The sequence below is a fragment of the Aulonocara stuartgranti genome (genome assembly GCF_965226115.1).
Source record: "Aulonocara stuartgranti genome assembly, chromosome: 12".
Lineage (NCBI taxonomy): Eukaryota > Metazoa > Chordata > Actinopteri > Cichliformes > Cichlidae > Aulonocara > Aulonocara stuartgranti.
In genome coordinates, this window is record NC_138948.1 from 22,151,053 (window position 1) to 22,171,618 (window position 20,566).

At 41.4% G+C, this 20,566-nt stretch overlaps 1 protein-coding gene and 2 long non-coding RNA genes across 13 annotated transcripts in view; 1 reads left to right on the forward strand and 2 right to left on the reverse strand.

Moving 5' to 3' along the window:
• The window catches only part of LOC309718956, a 39,448-nt gene extending 33,764 nt beyond the window's left edge, over positions 1–5,684 (reverse strand). Inside the window, exon 1 of the long non-coding RNA XR_014280114.1 lies at positions 5,270–5,684. This is a non-coding gene — a long non-coding RNA (uncharacterized lncRNA). The remainder of the gene's footprint in view (positions 1–5,269) is intronic.
• Positions 1–12,957, forward strand: part of LOC309718960 — a 53,329-nt gene extending 40,372 nt beyond the window's left edge. The window contains exon 2 of the long non-coding RNA XR_014280122.1: positions 9,447–12,957. This is a non-coding gene — a long non-coding RNA (uncharacterized lncRNA). The remainder of the gene's footprint in view (positions 1–9,446) is intronic.
• Positions 11,836–20,566, reverse strand: part of mef2cb (myocyte enhancer factor 2cb) — a 59,734-nt gene continuing 51,003 nt past the window's right edge. For 5 of the 11 annotated variants that reach the window (XM_082554633.1, XM_082554630.1, XM_082554626.1 and 2 more), the window contains 5 exons: positions 18,041–18,213; positions 17,430–17,453; positions 16,405–16,534; positions 15,951–16,086; positions 11,836–15,654 (listed from right to left, as the gene is read on the reverse strand). In XM_082554633.1, coding sequence (XP_082410759.1) covers positions 15,306–15,654; positions 15,951–16,086; positions 16,405–16,534; positions 17,430–17,453; positions 18,041–18,213 — 812 coding nt within the window. In that variant the 3' untranslated portion in view covers positions 11,836–15,305. The remainder of the gene's footprint in view (positions 15,655–15,950; positions 16,087–16,404; positions 16,535–17,429; positions 17,454–18,040; positions 18,214–20,566) is intronic. The other 6 variants (XM_082554627.1, XM_082554634.1, XM_082554628.1 and 3 more) reach the window with 3 other exon arrangements.

The following is a 20,566-nucleotide window of genomic DNA, read 5'->3' on the forward strand; positions in this document are numbered from 1 at the left end:
TTAGTGACTACTAGGATAGATCAGCAGCATACACAAATTCAGCATATATGCTTTTTCTTTCTTTTTCTTTTTCTTCTTCTTCTTCTTCTTCTTCTTTTTTTTTTTTTTTAAAGAAAACCAATATATATATATATATATATATATATATATATATATAGCATAATTTGTAATAAGGACAGGCTGAATATGCCACAGTCGAAAATTTGGCTAATGACAGGCTATGAGATGTTGCCTTAGTGACGGAGGCATTTTTTTAATTTTTTTTTTTTATATTCCTGACTCCGAGTTGACATTTGGTGTGCCCCCCAGACTTAAAAACACTGTTCTCTTTCATAACGCTAGACAAGGATTTCAATCGACTTAACCGAGGACAATAAGACTTGTTTTATTCACCGCAGCTCGGCCCAAATTGTGTTCTCAAATTTCTTTCGGCCAAACGACCCGGTATTGTATGCCGTCTTTGACAGGGGTCGGGAACAAGAGACACTAGTTTTGTCTGACGGTGTGAGAAAGTCTGCAAGAGACCTTTTCAGCAAAGCCGGTGTTGAATTCAGCCACTGTGCCTCTGTTTAACACGGCACCTAAATAATCCTCTGTTGCAAAAGACTGTGAACATATGCTGAACTTGAAATAGGACTTAATCAGATGGGGTTTTTTAATCTGAACTTTTTTAAAAAAGAAAGGGAAAAAAGAAAGGAAAAACATACACTGTGAATGGGAGTACAAAGAATGAAAATGAAATTAAATCTGTAAATATTCAAAATAAACAGGCAAGCTGGAAACACGTGGGTTGCAATGGAAACAACCTCTCATTTTTAAGATCAGGCAATCATCGAGAAGGCTAGCAGGCATCTTCGCAAGCTTACAGGCGTTAAAAGCTCGGATCTACAGCACCATGAGTGATAAACTTCTTTTACTGGAGGGAATGTGTTTTCTTTTTTTAAAGGCCCGTCTGAGGGAGGCAGTTAAATGTGCGTTACAACGCTTGGTCCCATGTGTCACCCCACAGTTTTATCTGTGCCAGCTAATTTTCTACCCCCGACATTGTTTTCTTAATCTCAATTAGGACGTTCGCGGTCAAGTTCAAATACAAAGTGCTGAGCTGTGATTCATTCAACTGCTCCAAGACTCATTTGCAAAATTATTCTCGAGGAAAATGCCCGGATACGCGCGCACACAGGGCACATGCGGCCATAAACCGCAGAGTTTTAAAATAATGACACCCCCCCCCCACCAAGTCCTCATTATCACTTGCTACAATTGTGGAGACATTAACGCATTCAGGACCGTTACTACTCCAAGTTTAGGAGCGCCGCGTCGGCTGGGGCTGGGAAACGTCGCCTCTTTCTTTGGGGATGCAGATGAGTCTGGTGCACTTGACGTCTTTTCATGACCCCTGTCGTCCCCCATCCCCCCACCCAGCCCCTCCAGGTCCTCACGGCGCTGTCTGTCATACTGGGCCTGGGCATGGCATTGCCACTTGCCCCACCGAGCGTGGGAATGGGATCGTCCAGTCGTTCACATCTCCTGCACTGCGGTTAACGGAATCAATTAAGCGGGCCCGATCCCCCACCCCCTCCCACCCCAACATCTCCCCAATCCCCTCCCTCCCTCCTGTCCTCCCTCTTCTGCCACCTCCCTCCTGCTTTTACCCCTATTCCCCACCTCTCTCTCTCTCTCTCTCTCTCTCTCTCTCTCCATTTTTGTCACTCCAGTATATGTCCTAATTATTACTGTTTGGAATGCCAGCGCCGTTTCCTGGCCGGACTCGATCATGCTGGAATAAGAAGCATGGAGTCGTACACGTGGATTACTACAGAAGCTCTTAATGCCAATCTTTAATGCTCCCCATAAGCTTAAAAACTACATTTAGATTGAAAACAATTTGTAGAAAGTATGAAACAATTTAACATAAGTGTTTCAGTCTAAGGAAAAGTTCAGCGTGCGTGTGTGTGTGTGTGTGTGTGTGTGTGTGTGTGTGTGTGTGTGTGTGTGTGTGTGTGTGTGTGTGTGGTTAAATGTGGATAAGCTTGCACGTGTGTAAGGGGAGGGAGGGATACAAAAATGATAATAAATAAAAGAACAAAAATAAACCCATTTAGATGAATCACATCTACAGTCTCAGGTCCATGGGGAAACTGAGTAGGAATAGGTGGTCCAAAAGTCCTCGACGAGTCTGGAAGTAGTTTTTACTTTCGGTTATCTAGCTTTATGACGAGCAGAACACTCATACAGCTAGATAACCAAAGATAACAACCCACTTCCCAATCTTCAGCAATAATCCACATGTGTATTTCATCTTCTGGTCTCCAAGTTTCCATCTCTCAGAACTCAAATATACATAGCGGTGGGGAAAAAAGTCATCAGTTTCCTGCTTCAAGTCACATTGTGCATTATATCCCTTATATTCCCTTATTTTTGTCGTTGAGGGGACCATAGTACAGCCCGAACTGTTAGACACCTGGTGTAAAAGAAAAAAAAAGATATATATTCCCAGTGTTAATGTCATATTCACTTGACATTAACCAGTATTACTGAGCTGAAGAGGGCCTTCAAAATCGCGGTAAGGTGTAGTCATCCTTGCACAGGGGCCATCATTTGCAATGCAAATAGCTTCAATCCCACAAAAGGCTCTTTCGCCTCTATTAAGTCGTTGTGGCAGTGGCAATAGATATCCTGCGAGGCCAGTGGAGAAGAAACGCGGCAGAGAAGGTGGGAAATCCTGTTTCCTGTGGAAAGTGCAATAACAGCAGAGGGAATTACGACGCAAATGTTTCGGATTATGAAGACAGGTGCTTGTTTTTTTTTTCTTTCTTTCTTTTTTGGCCAGAGTGTCAAGTTGTCCGCTCGCATCCAATGTGTACTTAAGGAAAGATAAAAACCGATGACTATGAGCCAAAGGGTCCGTTCTGCAGGCTTGCATGGTCGATCAGTCTGAAAAGGGGGGGATAAGGGCCATCCCCAAAGGATAAGGGGCTGGGGGTGGCCAAAATATGGACCAACCCCAGTGAGGTCAAAGGCCTCAGACCACGACAAAGTAACTCCGGTGATGTCATAAAAAAATCGCAAATGCAGCCTCATATCAATGCTCAATCTTCATCCATTACACAGAGCGCGTTGGAGTAAGTCCGCCTTGCAGCGAGCAGTCTGCACACCCTCTCTCACACAGGGATGAAAATGGATCGCAGAGGGAACCATATGTGGGTTTTTTTTTTTACACAGAATGAGAGCGATACTACTGCTTTTAGTGGGAGACTCGAGCAGAAATTGCAGCTATTAAACAATAAAAACGAAACAACTTTGTGAGGAGAGCATCGCTGCGCTGCTTGAGCGCCAGCGTCTTCCTGTCTAGGCTGTATTTTTCTATTCGCAATAACACGGTACCCGTTTGCTCACTGCTCTGCTCCTCACACGAGACACATCTGTACAACAGGAGTCAAATTGCTCTCACGTGCTCGATCTTTGCGTCGAAATCCTTAATAGCCGCTTGTGTGTTGTTGTTTTTGTCTTTTTGCCATCGTCGCAATCAGATGGGCAGACTACAATGGCATTCAGGTAGGCTGCCGGTGTCGCCTCCCGCGGAATGAGACCCCAGCGCTTTTCCGCGAGGATGTTAACCCGCTCACTTTTTCCGTAGAAATGCAAGTAGTTAACTGATAGCTCGGCACAAATAGGTCAAAAATATAGGGGCTCTGTAAGTGTGTCAACAATAACACGCACATGGAACATGTGATGGATCATGCGCAGGAGCATGCAGCTGCAGGTTATCGAGTGCATTTCTTGTATCCTGTGCAGAACTTTGATTCTGTTCGAACTGCGAAAGGCTCTCAGCTCACAATAAAATAAAATTAAAAAGGTCAATCTCACACCTTGGCTGAGTCGGTTCATGCGTGCATATCGGTGATAAATTAACATCCAGTTATTTGTCAATGGCACATTAACTTTTTTTTTCTCCTCTTCTTCAGGTGTTCCATTCACTTGCTACAGTTTTAGACCTGGCCCTCAAGTGTACTCTCATTTCGTGGATGGGAGGGGCAAAGCAGAGGTGTTTTAATGAGCAAATATGAGTCACAGGGCCTGTGCATTTCAATGGGGGATTACTCTACACACTTTACTCCTTCAAACGTTCACAGTCACATCTAGTAAATTCATATTTGCGAATCTCAGCTGTCCATTTCCAAACAACATATTCCACTCGCAACGTGATATATCCGAATTTGCCCAAATGCGATCTCCGCACAATGGAAAATGCCCCCAAATTATATAATTTACGCACACATTGTTAATGTCTTTATTTCTTTTAATGCACCGTAAGCTTCACCACATCCAAAAATCATCCTGTCCTTCTGTTGATCTGTTGGGTGACTAACTGCATATCATTGCGGTTTTCGATATAAAGCACACCTGATTAAGGTAAAGAGGGGTTCAGAATGGGCCTCCACACAGAGACCACGCTCTCATTACAGCTCACCGTTTTTCAGAGGTAAGACCTGCTGATCCTTGTGCAATTACAAGAAGCTGCATTTCCGCGAAAGTTAAAGACACAATGCCGAGAAGCCAAACATTTCAGAAGGGTGCAGTTCTCTTTGCAGTATTAGCTTTATTCGAACATACGACGCATTCATGCTAATAACACCTACATAAGTAAAACTGTACAACGAACGCTTTGTTTTTAAGACGGTGTGTGACGATTTTGGTGACGTTATTCATTCAGAGTAAAGTCAAACTTTTTTGTGTTTTTTGTGTCTTTTGTACCAAGACATTTCAGGTCCAAACACGGTGGATTCATTGGCGCTGAAGTATGCCTTATGTGGGTGTAATAATAATGTCAAATTTTGGACAGCACTTCTTTTTATGCTCGGCTGTTTTTCATAACCAGAGAGGACGAAAGAAGATTATCTCTGACGCACCCTTTACTCTAGTAAGACTGCTGACAATCTTTAAAGATGACTTAATTGCAGAAGGCTGAAATGAAAGAGTGAAGACGCTCTTAAAGTTAATAGCATTAAACTATTCTTTGTGAGAATAAAGCCTAACTTAGGATCTGAATGCATCTAAAGGCTGCCAATCAGTGTCTTATTACCAAACTGTGCAAAAAAGGTTAAAAGCCACAAACTTCACATTTCTTTCCTGAAAGTGTAACGCAATTGCGAGACATCATTCAGCGACGTATTTTAAGAAAACAGCAGCGCATGTTTTTAAACGATAGTCTAGATTCAACTTTTGCGCACAAGGAAATCTTTAAATCAGACACACAAGTTGCACTTACTTCCTAATGGCGAGTCACAATCAGACCAGAAGCCGTCCCAACCCGGTGAAGAACAACGGGGTCCGAGTGTACCGTGATATGGTGTATGTTCCCTTCAAATATCCCAGCCGTATTATTTGGTGGGTGGGGGGGCGGAAGGGAGGGGAGGGGGGGACTTTAAAATTGCCGCTAACACTCTAGCCTGTATTCGGCGTGCTACAGCTGCTCTGTGCAAAGCATGAGCATCCCACGCACATGACAGACGAAGAGAAGGAGAAAGAGGGAGGGATGGGGAGAGGGAGAGACACAACTTTCCCATAACGTCTACAAGCACCAAATAAAAAAAAAAGTGCATGCACAGTTGAGCTTCTCAGAGTGTGCAAGTTTTTTTCTCCCCCTGTTGATGGTGGGTTCGGATGAGGAGGGAGGGGGTGATGATGATGATGATGAGGAGGGGTTGTGGGTTTGGGGGGGGGTAAAGTCCATCCTTCTGTGTGAGCAGAGGACGTGCTCTGAAATTCAAACAAGTTCCCTCGGTTCTTTTGTTGCACGCACGAACTAAGGCAGCATTGTTCGCGGTTTGGCGTGGACAACTCCCTCCTCTTGCCTGACCAGGTTGCGAAGTGAGCCTCGCAGTTGGGTGGTAATGAATTTGCTGCAGGCGCTTCGCTAACACGCTTTGACAAACGGAACGCATTTACCGGTTTCCAGACAGAGGGGAAATGATTTGCTACATGCAATTCCCAAACTAAGTCTAGAATGGGGTCAATAATGAAAAGAAAGGGGAGAAACACACTTTTAAACTTCACTCAGAATCTTTTGATTCAATCTCGGTGTACAGCACAGGCCCATACTAAGACTTATAAATCCACCTTGGTCCCAGTTGCCTAATAAGAGGTAGGCTAATCTCATAACACACACACCGCCCCTCCCAAATTGGACACACACACACGTCCGCACGTATACACAGCTTGGAGAGAGAGTGAAAAGAAAAGAAAGATGAGATTTTTTTTTACACCACAAAAAAAAAGTTAGAATGAAGTGACCCACTTGTCAGTAACCTACAAGTAGCCAGTGTCTTTATATAATTCTCTCGGTGAAGACGTACTTTTTTCTTTTTTGGGGGTGGGTGGGTGGGGATATATTATACTGTTCGATATTTCCCAGTAAAACTAGTTAAAAGGCTTTCCTCCTGCCAGAACACCATTTCTTCCAGGCAAACGCCTCGGGCTTCCCGCTCTGTTATTTCCACCGGCCACAATTTCCACGTAGCCTATTTTTCATTTCTTTTAGCAAATCATCATGTGACCGAAACAGGGAAAATGCAAAAAAAAAAAAAAAAAAAGGAAAAAAAAAGGAAAAAAAGGTTGGGGGGGGGCTCCAGGCATCCTCTCTCATTTACCCCCCTTACCCCAGCCCCATCCCTTGCCTAATTGCAGGCGTATCCATTAGATTCAACCGGATTCACGTTTTAGTTTAACAGCGAGGGCACGTTCAATGACGTAGACAAGCATATCAGCTACGTGCAGCCATATTTAAATACATCAAGGCAATTAGCGCATCAAAATATGCAAATCCCTCTTACTACATAGTCCGCCCGGCCGCAGTCGGAGTATTTCCCCTCAGCCTGTTCTTGGTGCGTTGCCGTATTGAAAGCCAACATAGCTTTGTTTTGTCTTCCAAAGAAGCTTCCCTAATGTGAGCAAGACAGAATTAAAGGGAAACATGAAGAGAAGGAGAACCCAGGCTCCTGCGTGGAAAACCGCCCATGCGTAATGAGACGACCCGCTCCGCCATTCTCAATTCTCCGACGCCGTTGGCTCTGGTGTGCGTATTATTTTTAATATTGATGCATATTCAGAGGGTAGATTTGCATTACACACTTCTTGCTTGCTGTTTATTGCGACGCATTTCCTCATGTTTTGACCGTTTAGATCTGTGCAGAGCTCCTGTGCACCTTCGTAGCGATGATTTCCTTTATTTTTCAAATGCAGTAATCAAATTATTTGACTAATGCTGGCTTATATTAAGCCGACAGCGAAGATAGCGACGTCACTGTGTGCTTAAGAATTAAATAATACACTGGATCTTAATGTAAATCGGCGGTGTCTTTTGAATACGTAAATGCACCATGCATGAACAAAGAGCTCTCTGGTGGGCAAACAATGGGCACTCAGCATAGGTGATAGCATAGAGGTGATACTGATACGACTGTCTCAGAGCAAGAAACTGACAGTGTCGAAAAGTAATAACTAAAAAGTCTGCTGTCCCGTTTGTGAGGGGGAAAAAAAACAGTGACGCAGCGCTGACATTTAGGTTGCAATTGCTCAGCCTGTCTCCTTAGTGTCCGTGCACGCGCACAGAGCTGACGCCAGGGACGAGAGCGCGAATGCAAGTGCTCTTGGAGAAAAATATCCACAAACATGATCACATGTTTATATGAAACCAAGTAGAAATGCGTTAAAACATGGCAGTTTTCACCTTTTTTCTCCTCCCCTTCCCTCTTTTTATGATTCATTGTGTTTCCGCACGGGTCTTAAATGAAAAATCTGACCACTTACCTCCAAGTTATCATAATCCAGCGCTGCTGTTGCTGCTGCTGCTGCTGCTGTTAATTTGTGTTTGGTTATAGGTCACTTTTCGATCAAGTTGCTAGGACGTTTTCCGGGAGGTCAAACTTTCTTCTAGCAGCCACAGCAGATGCAGCCCCTATGGCTACTCCCCTTGTCATTGAACCTTATTCTTAAATTGCTCGTGACTCAACACCAATGGTCAGGCTGGCTCACGTAAAGATATTCAAAGCCACAAGAGTCCGTCACCACACCTATGCGTGGCTTCTAACTAGAAAGCAGCCCAACATTACTTGTTATAAAAAAAATATTAGAATATTTGGGAATCCATTCATCATCCTTTGTTGCATCACACACGTATTCATCACCATCACCAAAAAACAAAATGTAACGCGTAGGCCTTTATCGTTGGAAATGATAAATAACTGAGCATATTGATTAGTGGTCAATTTTAAGAATGTTTAGTGTTCACTCTGGTGCTATAGCTTGAACAAAATGAACGATTCTTGCGGTAATAGTTATTTTGTGATTTAATGATGACGATGTGAAGAAAGGTTTTTATACTAAAGGGTCTGGAAAGGAGGCTTTCTCTTTTTTTAAACAAATGTAACCTTTTATTATTTTACTTGTTATCCTTTTAGTGTAACCAAAACGGAAAAAGAAAAAAAAGAAATGGATCTGCGCAATTCGACAAAGCAAAAGAAAGAGCTTATGATGTTATACGTTTTAATTGGGAGACCACTACGTTTCTGGGCACGAACTTACATTTACACTTTCCAGTTCTGTAATCGGAGTTGGGGAGGAGATCAATTCGCTGTTCCGTCATCCTCATTTGAATTGTATATAGAAGAGACACCTTCATGGTGGATTCCCACTGTTCCTCATGGTAAAATCACTTGTTTGCGTGGATAATACAGCCTTTATCTCGGGTCTTATCAGGACAACAGATCCCCAGCAAATGAGACAATGTGATTTCAAGTAGGGGCACAGAAAATCGAAAGGCATGTCGTTTTTAGGAATAAAAAAAATATTATTGAGAGATGAAGCAGTGATTCGGTTCTCAACATGCTGAATTTAATCCTCGTTTAAAAGGGAGCAAATCAATGAGCGAAACCAGTTTGGATCAGATAACATTAACTGATCTTCGAAAAGACAAAAATAAATAAATAAACAAAATAAAATAAAAAATATTGCCTATTTTCCAATTTGAGGCCAGGGTAGACGTCAGCCTACGATGCAGTTTGTAAGAGGACCCGGGGCGCTTTGTCTGGCACATGAAAACGGTATTCAGAAACTGGCGTAATGAAACACCTCCAAGGTAAAGAACCAGCCAAGCTTTTTTTAAAACTGAATACCTGAAACTGTAAAAGTGCGAGGTCTCTCTTGCAGCTGTGTTCAAAAATAAAAACTTTTTTTCTCTTATAGTAATAAGAAAAACTGTATTATTATTATTATTATTATTATTATTATTATTATTATTATTATTATGTCACAGTTGTTGGGGTTTTTTTTCTTTTCTTTGCAACAGAGTACACATTATCATTGTTTTCACAATCGGATATTAAGCAGTAATTGTTAGAATTAAATGATAATAAATAGTGTATTATGTATTTACACTTACCTCAAAGAAAAATGGATGAAGCAGCTGGTGGAGTGCACGGGACCATTCAGGGTCTGGTCTACAGCTTCTTTTGGAGAAAGACGGCGAGGAAGATCCAGGTTGTGAGGGCATCGACTAAACAGCTAAACGGTGACATCTAGTGGTGATTTCTAGTTTGAGTACTCACGGTGAACGAGTGTGCAGCCTACAAGGGTGAACGAGTATCTGTTCCTACCAACGCCACACTGAACTTGCGCAATCCAACGTCATGCGTGCAATTTAATGTACATTCATGATCTTAAAATAAGCCTGATGCTGGAAACACACATGCCCTCAGAACTCTTTCATTTTAATGTTACAAAAGCAGCAACTGAAGCCCTAACTGGGCTTTAAGCTAAGAATGTATTTTAGATATTGTTTTCCCCACCCTGTAAATGTACAAGTGCTGTCTTGATTTTAATTTATTTATTTTAATTTATTCACCCTGAAGGCGCTGATTTTTTTTACAATTCGTTTTTTTTTTCCTTTTTTCATTTCTATAGTTTTTTATCAAAAAAGTGGCAGCCCGTTTGCAGATTCAGGTTTATTGCATCAGTTTGAAAACTGTGAAACCTGTTGTCACAGTATATTATTTTTGATAGATAATTCATTATGTTTGGTCTGCAGTGACCTTACAAACCTTCTTTCACACGTTACTGGTAGAAAACTCTTCAAAATCACTTCAGTGTGTCTGGTATTAATGTAATGGCGAAAGAAAATGTGAACATTTAGACCGTTTAGGAAACAGTGTCAATAAAGATGCTGTAAACATTAAAACTGTTACTTGCCGGCATCTGCACACTCCTGCTCCAGTCTGCACAAGTGAAGAAGTCAGTAGAATACATCGGAGCATTAGCCTCATTGTTATATATGATCTTAAAAGAGTAACTCCGTTACTTTTAGATCGTGAACAATTGTTTAAAGCATATTTAAAGTGATGCATGTAGACATGTTGCTGATGTAGCAATTACTTGTGAAATAAAATAATATCCAAAACGTGTTGAATCTGTTTCTTCGATTTGCCATCTTTAAATACGTGCAATTAATAGATGACGTGTGACAAGTTTATGTATCATTTCTTGTTACCTATTAAAGAAAAAAACAAAAACATATTTCTCAGCAAAAGAAACGACGGCCAAATTGTAGACTACAAAACGGTAGAAAAGCAAACGAAACCTAATTGCAATTAGTTTCTCGATAATTCTGAAACCATCCTACAGGCAGGCCTATGTTCACAGCAACCCACTGCAACGTTTCTCTTCCTGGAAAATATATTTATTCATATCGATTCACAATTTTTCTGCATGTAGTAAGTAAATAAATAAATAACGCTAACGTTAAGAAGCGATAACTTCAAGGAACAATGACTTCAGACTAACAAGAAAAGATAGAAAAGGGGCCTTTAGAAAATATAGACGGTAGACATATATTATATATATCTAAAAAAAGAGAGATTTATATAGAAGAAAAAAATGAAAAGAAAAACGCTATCAAAAGGATTTCTTTGGCATTACAAAATGTTCGAAATCTCGCGATGGATTTATTTTTTATTTTTGTAAAACTGTAATTCGTTTGTTTTTTCTCTCTTTCTGTGTGTGCCTGTCTATATGGGTATTCACTAATGTTATTACATTTCCATTCGAAAAAAGTGATTCTTTCAGGTAAGCTATACAGACCTGTACTGCCTGCAGAAAAATGCATGAACAGTCAGGAAAATTTCTTCCTTTTTTGCGTTTTGATAACAACACAACCCAATAATTGTTACAATAAAGTTAAGCTATATTTTGGGGGTCAGTCATTGCGAAATAACTGTTATAAGAAAAGCTGAAAAAAAATAAAGACTGTCATGTATTTTATAGAATAAGCTGTCCACTCTCTCTTTGATTCAGACTTCTGAGTTGTTTTGCTTTTTTCCCACTTTTTTTTATTGAAGAAAAATCGAGTAGGACAGGAGTAGGCCTAAACCTTTACCTTGTTTCTTGTGGTGTGGAGCATACGACTGTGATTGCATTGTTTAGGATCTCTGTGCTCTCATGTTTAAATGTAGTTTGATTTACTACTCAGAAAGACGATGTAACTGTAATTGTGAGGCCAACTGTTAAAAAAACTGTTTAAAATATTAAATAAATGTTGCTGTTGCTTTTTTACAATTATTATTTATTTGTCATTATAAATATAAAAATGCACCTATTGAAAAAAATGTGGATGACAAATTATCTGCGAGTGAAGTTGCTATGGCACCATGTCCCTTCATTTCCTCATGGAAGCTCTTTGTGTTGATATGTTTTTTGAGTCTGCATGGTATGAAAGCAATCGCTGTATGGGATGCATGTAGAAACAAGTCAAACACAATGAAATCACACCAAGTCACATCAGGATAACTAAGAAAGCCAGTAACTTTACTGAAATCTCTGCAAAATACAAATAGCCTTTCCCTCCTGCAGAGGAGACTTTTATTTCATCCCCATACGTTTTCACTACATACAGCTGAATCAAGTCCCTTGAGTTACAGAGATGTGATTTTAATTTAATACCATCTTAGTCTCAAGTGGCGACAAAGGCCAGCTTATGCCGCTGAAAGCCGCTCCTGCATTCCAAAAAACCTTAGTTACAAACGTCCGCCCCCATCATCAGGTTTATACAAGCTACATTGATACTACAGACTGACTTTTTAAGTATTTTAACATATTACTCTTTTTTTTTTAATTTCAGCTTTTGAGTACAACTTAAATAAACCACAAACACAGAGGAGCAACAAAGAATCCCGTAGCATGTGAATGTTGGGACCTTAAGCAATTGTTATTACACATGGCTGTACAGGTGAATGGTCTCCCCTTTGCACGTTAAGTGACTTATCAAAAAATCAGCTGAGGTACTGCTTGGGTCAATTTTGAGGTACCAACATTTAGTCTGATATAGTAATGACAAAGAACAACTGATCAACAGATGAAGAAAAAAATTGGCTTCAAATTGAACAAACGTAGAAAGAAGAAGAAGAAAAAGCAACATCAAAGATATAAAGACAAGCTTTCTCCATGTCTTTGGTTAAAAATACTGTCAAAACTATAGCACTCTAATTAACTGTCAGGACATGTTGGCATTATTTTATTCAGCGAGCAAGCAGTGTGTAATGTTGATTGATGAAGTGAAAAACAAGTACAGCTTTCACACGGGCCTGAATGATTCCGAGTTAAGTAACAAATTGTAAATAGAAAATGCGTTTTTCCTTTCCTTTTTGTTTTTTTCCCCCATGTAACCTTTTTCGATACGCTGCACAGGGAGACAAATGAAGAAGAAAGCAGGGAAATTAATACGATTCCTATGGACAATGCAGTTTGATGGCTAAAGCTACAATAACTAACTGAAAGTGAAATGTGAAAACAGTTGTGAATTTAAGCAGAATCTTTTATTATCTTGTTTCAATGCTTGCAAAACCAAAAGAACAAAAAAAAAAAAAAAAACCCCATATATGAATGTGAAAATAAAAGCTGACTTTACAACACAGAAATGCCACTGGCTTTGGTTTCTCCACACTTATGCTGCCTGAAACATCATGTTTATTTTTTTCCCAACCTTTTTTTTTCTATTGAAGTTTAAAAAAAAGAAGAAGAAGAAAAACACTGTTATAGAGGCTCTGCCCCATTTGACTACACAGACTGTATACAGTAACAACCTAGTGATCCTGCATGAAATATGCACATAGAAATATCATAACACTTAAGTGACAGCAGATACGGGTGTGGGAGGCGGAGAGATATGTGGCTAGTCTCATTGTTTAAAAAAGAGAAAATCAAAGCTATTCATCAAGAATAAACAATTGTGCTTCTCCCATACCAGCATGATCAGTTTGTTCTTTTTTGTGTCTTACGCTGAACTGTCTGTGACAGTGTGGTAAAGGATGTGGAACCCTGTTTTCGAGACTGGAGCGACACAGAATTAAATTAGGTTTGAAAACAAGAGTACTTAATCACGATGCATAAATCGCATTACGTTAATGCGATTCAAAGGAAGATTTTACAGTTTGCGTCTGAGCGACATCTCCAACACAAGGTAGACTGGGTCGAAAATTGAAGGTGGTATTCAAAATCGATGAGGTCAAATCTATGTTTTATGACTACGATTATTAAATTATAATAATTTGGACTCCTAACGAAATATCCGGATGCATAAAAATGTATTCGGAGACTCCGGCTTTGTCATATTTCCTCATCAGTGTGACAATCGTGTACATTACGTGTCAACATTTATTTCTGTGTGGTCTCCAGATTCAGCCTCGTGACATTTTCCACTAGAAATGAGGTTTTTCAGCATTCAGGCTTCAACCCTGGCAATGCTTTCCAGCTGGTTTTTAAGGTTAGTCTAAACACCCCGCCCAAACAGCCCTGTTCAGAGTTAAAATGAAACAAACCAGACAACATGTGCAACAGCACATAGAAACTTCACTAAGAAACCAACAAAAAAAATCATTATTATATATATTTATATATTAGAAAGCTATACACAAGCATGTTAATTTCACAGATTTTTTTTTAAAAGATTCTTAATATTACCATTATTATATATAATAAGAAATACACGTTTAAAAACAAACCTCTACAAAGATTAAACAGTTCAGCAAAGCATTGGATCTCAGTCTGTTTTTCATGGCTTGGGGCTTGAAGCCCTGTCATTTCCCCTCTGGGTGAACTATCCATCTCTTATTGGCAAAGCTATCAAAAAACACATTCTGGCTTATAGAAACTACAAAAAGCCACAAAAATGCTTTGCATTTTATTCCTTTCATATGAAAATATAAGCAAGTGTATTGTACAATTGTTTTTTTCTCTTTTTTTTGTTTATCAATACTGAATAGTTAATACTAGATCCAGAGATTTTCTTGATTACGCCGACATAGCTCTTAGATCAAAGAGTGGTCCTCACTCCGTTCTTTAAGGGGAGCACGAAAACGATCAAGGGTTCCACACATCTAGCATCGGGTTTTCTCGTTTACCTGTACAATCCTTCAAATGTTGCATAATAGCTTTTTCATTTAGTGAGTAAATAAATCTTGTAATGTCTGGCGACTTTTGACCCCAGGCCCTTTTACCCCTTTGACCCGCTATTTACATAAATACGTTGAACCTGCAACATGACATCATCTAATGTTAACACACATTTTTGCAAGGTAAAACTGCAGAGAAGGTCTATAGCAATGAAACTGATACTGTACACATGTATTGTTTGTCCAACTCAAGTGCTAAGGTGTTTTTCACTGGACACAATCACGCTCATCTTGTTTTTTTTGTTGTTTTTTTGTTGTTTTTTTTGTCTCTATTCACTGATATAGCACTGGGGCAAATTGTAAGTACGTTTTATGAAACAGAGTACCTGACCTTTTTTTTGTATTTGTTGATATGCACATCTGTAGACACGTGTTACACGTGTTAAGATATATGCATACATGATTCTTTTTTTTTTCCACAATACAATTTATGCATAGTTCCCCAACAAAAATACCCCCAGATCCCATCCCATACAACAACTACCCTCCCAAGCCCCCATTACAACACCCAACTGCTTTATATAATGTCAATATGTATAACACGCACACACACGCACACTCAGCAAAATCAAAACAAGGAACAAAAAATAAGGAAAAGAAATTACAAACAGATTTTTGGAAAGGGTTGTCCCTTTGCTTTCCTTCAATAAAGAGAAAAAAGGAGAGAGGCCATGGGGTTGGGCGGTGAGTGACTCATGAGATCGAGTGCGAGGAGGAAGAAGAGGGAGCTGACTGTGGGGCATCGTAATGCTGCATTGTCGGGAGCTCGGGGCAACTTGGGGCACTGCAGAGGAGTGGACAGTGCAATCATGTCGCCCATCCTTCTGACAGGCGTACCCGTTTGATGGAGGGGCTCTCACGCTCATCCAGGGCGGGCCGGGCCAGTCCCAGAGGTGAGTGGAACTCATTCCTGTGCTCATCGCGGTCGCTGCCCTCATGGGAGCTGCTACAACTGCTCAGGCTATCAACAGGGGAGCGTCCCGAGTCCTGGCGGGACGAGGGGTTCTGGGGAGGTGGCACCCCGCCACCGTAGCCCCCCGGTGTGCTGCTGGTGCGATCTCTAGGAGGAGAAACAGGTTCGGACTTGATGTGGAGGCTTTGAGCAGAGGGCAGGGACAGATTTGAACCCTGACATAAGTGAGAGCTAGAACAATTTCTGTTGGAAGGAAAGGAAACGCAAAGGGGTTACAGAGTTACAGAGCAAGAAACAAAGTGATTTTAAAAGTCAGCTCGTAACACGCACACATACACACATGCCAGCATGCATACATACACACTCGTGAAAAAAAAAAGTGAGGTGTCACTTGTGTTCGATCTTGCAAGTGAAGATTGAGAACAGTAAAGTAGATTTATGAGTGTGGCATTTCAAAAAATAAAAAATCTCTGGGAGTAATTCATGTGTTACTTCATGCACTTCCCAACAACACCTCAGAGTAAGCTCTGTGCACTCACCCTAGCTGGCCCAGCGCTGAATGCTGCATGTTCTGAAGGTGTTGCTGTTGCCACCCACTCATTGAACCAAGGTGTAGAGAGCTGCCACTGTTGAAGCCAGACAGGGAGGAGAGGTCTGTGCTATTCAGGGAGTACTCTGTGTGCAAACACATATGAAAAAGAAGAGGAAGATTCACATTATAGTTTGTTCAATGAAGTGAAAAAAAGACAAAGTTGGAGCTCTGGTAAATCCTGCTGTGACATGAACGTGTTCAAGTCACTGGGTGGGACAATATCACCCTCTGCTGTTAGATTGCTGTATAACACCCATTTGCACACAGAAAAGAAAAGCTTGGTATACACAATACAGAGTTTAAAAATAAATTTGGATTTGATGGGTCATTTTGCGTGTAATGCAAAACTATACACACTGCACAAAATAACTCTATGTTTACAGACACACTGGGCAACGTACCGGTACCATAAGAAGTAGAAATGGCAGATGGGTAACCGCCCATGCCTTGTCCTGGTAGAGTAGGAGTTGCTACTGATACCACTGGGGTGGCCAGTGACTGAGCAGACTGAGAGTTGTTTATTCTCTGGTTCTGTGGCAGAGGAAGAGAAGACAGAGAGAAAAAAGGGGAAGATGGGAGAGGCTTGAGAACATAAAATCTACTTCCAGACAAAACAAACAAAAAAAGTAATAAACCGAGAAAGTTTTTTTCTTCCTTCTTTCATTTCTTTCTTTCACTCAACAGATGCTGAAAGAATGAATGTGATGCCAACTTCTGGAGAAATTAATCACTTGACATGCGGCAAGGCTGAACCCTGCCAACCCTATCATTTACCACCCTTTTTCCGAGGGCCTACTGTCGCTATAGTAACACCGCCGGTTTCCACGGCAACGCGGGGTAGCAAAGGCAAAGGAAAGGCACTTTAGTGAGGCAGAGGGGAGGGTTTGTCAGAAAATCATGGAGGTTTGATGCAACATGAAAGTGTACTCTTTTGTTGCCTTTCATTTCTACACTCTGAGCAGTTCTGTGAGTTGCACATGTGCAACACACAATTCTCCATGCAGGTGAAAAAATATGAGGAAGAAAGGGAGGAATGGATACACACACACACACACACACACGCACACACACAAATAAAAAGGCCAGGTTGCTTTTACTCTGGCACACCACTGGATGGCACCATGTGCCCTCATAAAACATCGCATGAGGCGACACTGAGGCCTTCAGCAGAGTCAGCAGCAATAAAGGTGAAAGTTTCTCTGCAGTCAGGATGGCTTTTCTTGCAGTAATAAGCCCTTTAGTCAAAGCAAAACTGGATTCAAATTAAGAGGTTAGTATCAGGGGACTGCATCGCTCTAGGATCATTATGCTTCTTAGAGGTTTTTTTCTTTACTGGAAAACTCGACAGCTTCAGAATGTTTCGACTGTTTCAGGGTTGTTCTTTTTTTTTTTTTAATCTCTGATTTTGAGTTGCAGTCTGACTTACCAATAGCAGATCGACATCCTCAGACTGATGGCATTGAAAGGGGAGGGTAATACATTCAAATTAGTGAGTGTAGGTGAGCACACACAAGTGGTGGTGGCTAGGCGTGGATCTAGGGATGGAGCTGCATTGGAATTGAGCCAACGGAAGCAGAGCTAATGTGAAAAGAGGATGCTAACAGCTATTGTAACTCTACTAACGTAACACACTCATTTATAGGAGGGAAGAAAAAGAAATAAGGGGGACCTTTGGAAGAAGCATCAGCATACACAAACAGACACAGCAGAAGTGATACACCGTAACTGCCAGAATATCAGCCTTGGGCCAAAAGTACATTTTAAAGAAAGGCTTTGGTTTAACAAGCTGCCAAGACTAATCAGAGAAACGTGTACCGTAAGTCACACTTATCACAAGCATAACCTCATCAACCCAAGTCTGATACGATAGGATGAAAGCAGCAGAGAGGACATGAAAGGAAATAAACAATAACAGCCAAACCTGACAGGATACCCCCCCCCCCCCCACCCCACCCCTAGAAAGGTAGCAGGATATGCAGGAGGGAAAGTGGATGAGGAAAGGAAGCAGGTTGAGAGAGGGATGCAACCGCTACTCACAATGGACGGCATGTTGTTCTTGGCACCAGGGGGGATGAGCACACGTAGGTCAGGTTTGCGGTTGTTCATGCCCAGGTTCATGGGTGGGGGAGACTTAGTCTGCATGTTCTTGTTCATGCCACCTGGAGAAACCAGCAGACCAGGCGAGTTGCGGTGGTTCCCATATCCATTTCCTAAGAGAGAGCACAGGAAAAAGGCAGAGAAACATTTAATACACCAGTGTTCTCCTTTGGTATTTCTAGGAAGGCGCACTTACATGTTATTAAACCTGTGTCATTTATTAGCGCACCGTCCTGAAGAGAAGACTTGTAAATGGTGCTTCATGGAAGCGGTGCACACTGCTGGCGGAGCAGATGTGCAGTTTTTGTCTTCATTACCAGTTTTTAGTGCCCACACGACAGCACCTCACCCTAAAACTCTGCTACCGTCACTGAAGGCTATATTGTTCCCGTTTCAGCCAGCGAATCTTACCGAAACATCTAATTTTGGGTAGCGAGACCACAGAGGGATTGGGTAAATCGTAGTTAAACACAGTTCTGAGGCTCTTCTAGACAAAAGTCGTGCCTTTCTCTTGTCACTAGACCTGGATTCCTCTAAGCATGGAAGGTCAAGCATACAGCACCAGTTTCTCCCTCAAAAAAAAAAGAAAAAAAGAAGAAAGGTAGTCCTAGCAACATCATTAAAAAATTGAAAGTGGAGACTTATTGCAAGCAACATGGTCTTTGTTTCTAACCCAATCCCACAGACTGCTTTTCCCCCCTTCCATTCCTTCCCTCTTCCTAGGGGTAGAACACAGGGCACTGTGTGGACGTTCCCACTTGAAAGACGGGCAGGAATTATACGTTAGACATAAATGAATTTCCTAATCATATACTCCAGGGGAAAATGAGTCACAGATGTCTTCCTGGGCAATTTCCCCTGCTGATCTTTGTTTAATTTGAGAGCGAGGTTTTTGTTGTTTTGAAATGAAAAGTCTCAAAAGCTCAATTTGAACAATCTGAAGAGTAAACGACCGCTAGCAGCGAGAGAAAATGAGGCCGCCTGACAGAAAACGAGAAAAATAGTGTTGTGTTACTGTTGCCGCTGATGTGTGTGCCGACGCGTGATGCCTGATATTAGCGCAGACTTTGCGTGTCACTGTATGTTTTGCTGTATGCAATGTTTCACGCTATAGGCGCCGTATGACTTGAGGCTCTGTGAGAAACGTTGCTTCTGCACGAGCCAGGCGTATATGGATGCACATGTGTGTTTTGTATTGGACCCTCTTAGTTCCAATGTCAGTCTCACATTAGCAAAGAGGCAGCTGCCTCTTCAGTTTTCCCGCTCTCTCATTCTCATGGCTGGCCCTTTGTGAGATCGAGTGGGTGCATGTGGAGACAGATGAATGAGATCTCACACACACATAACACACACCCTCCCAGCACACATACACATACTTTAGTAAATAACCCAGCAGGAAGTACATCACTGTTTCTGTACAGATGAATCAAAAAGACAGTGAGCAATGGAAAGACATTAATACACACTTTGGTCAAGATGACACGGACTTCATCTTGGTGACAGTCACTCAGACATCTGTGTATTGCTACCCTGTGGAGATGGCTGCAGTCCAGTCAATTATATGCTGGATGACTTTAATCATGAGTGGCACAGGCCAGTCCTTTAGCACTTCAAAAGTAGAATCACAAGTCAATTAAGCTAATGAAGCGAGAACTGTGACTCAAATCGTTCTATTCTGCAGCGTGATCAACCTGATTTTAGGGCGCACGCATTCAAAAGAGACAGATGATAACCAGAGTTCATTTCCACTCTCCTCCTCTATTACTATTTTGCGCAGTCGAAGTGCGGCGCAGGCTGGCGTCAACTGTTTAGAGGAAGTACCAAAATTAAACACGGCCCAGCAGGGAGTCTTTTTGGCTGTTGCGTTAAACTCGATGTAGGGAGAACAATATCTGATCTCAGATTCAGATAAATAAGTTGTTTTTTTTTGCTATTGCTGAGTTGTGTGTGTGTGTGTGTGGTTGGGGGGGATAGCTAAGGTCAGAGCTGAATGATTACAATCTGGCTCCATGGTTAGCTAGGGTACTTCGAGATACATGTGACAGACAAGACTCCCCCCCATCCATCCCCCCATCAGAGTGTTCTCTCTGTGTTTTTCCATCTTACACACACACAAAGCGCACACACAAAGGAGAGGTGTGGTTAAACTCATGTAGATTTTACTGTTACTGAACAAATTTCTGATGTCCTGTTGTGGTCTAACAGGCGCGCTCCATTCTATTCCCCATACACACACTCTTCCGTTGCGGTTTGGCCAAACGCGCATTCAACCCTGAATTCTCCAACTGAACAAAGGTGTCACACTTGTTCAGTTGGTGTAGGATGCTGCCAAAACTGAAGCAGACACTCATCAGCTTGACCTTTTGTCAGTTACTATATGTGAGCGCGTGTGTGTGTGTTCCCTTTTTATTAAAAAAACTTGAACGAATGCGATCAGAGATGTCCTCGAGATGTACCTTCTATGCA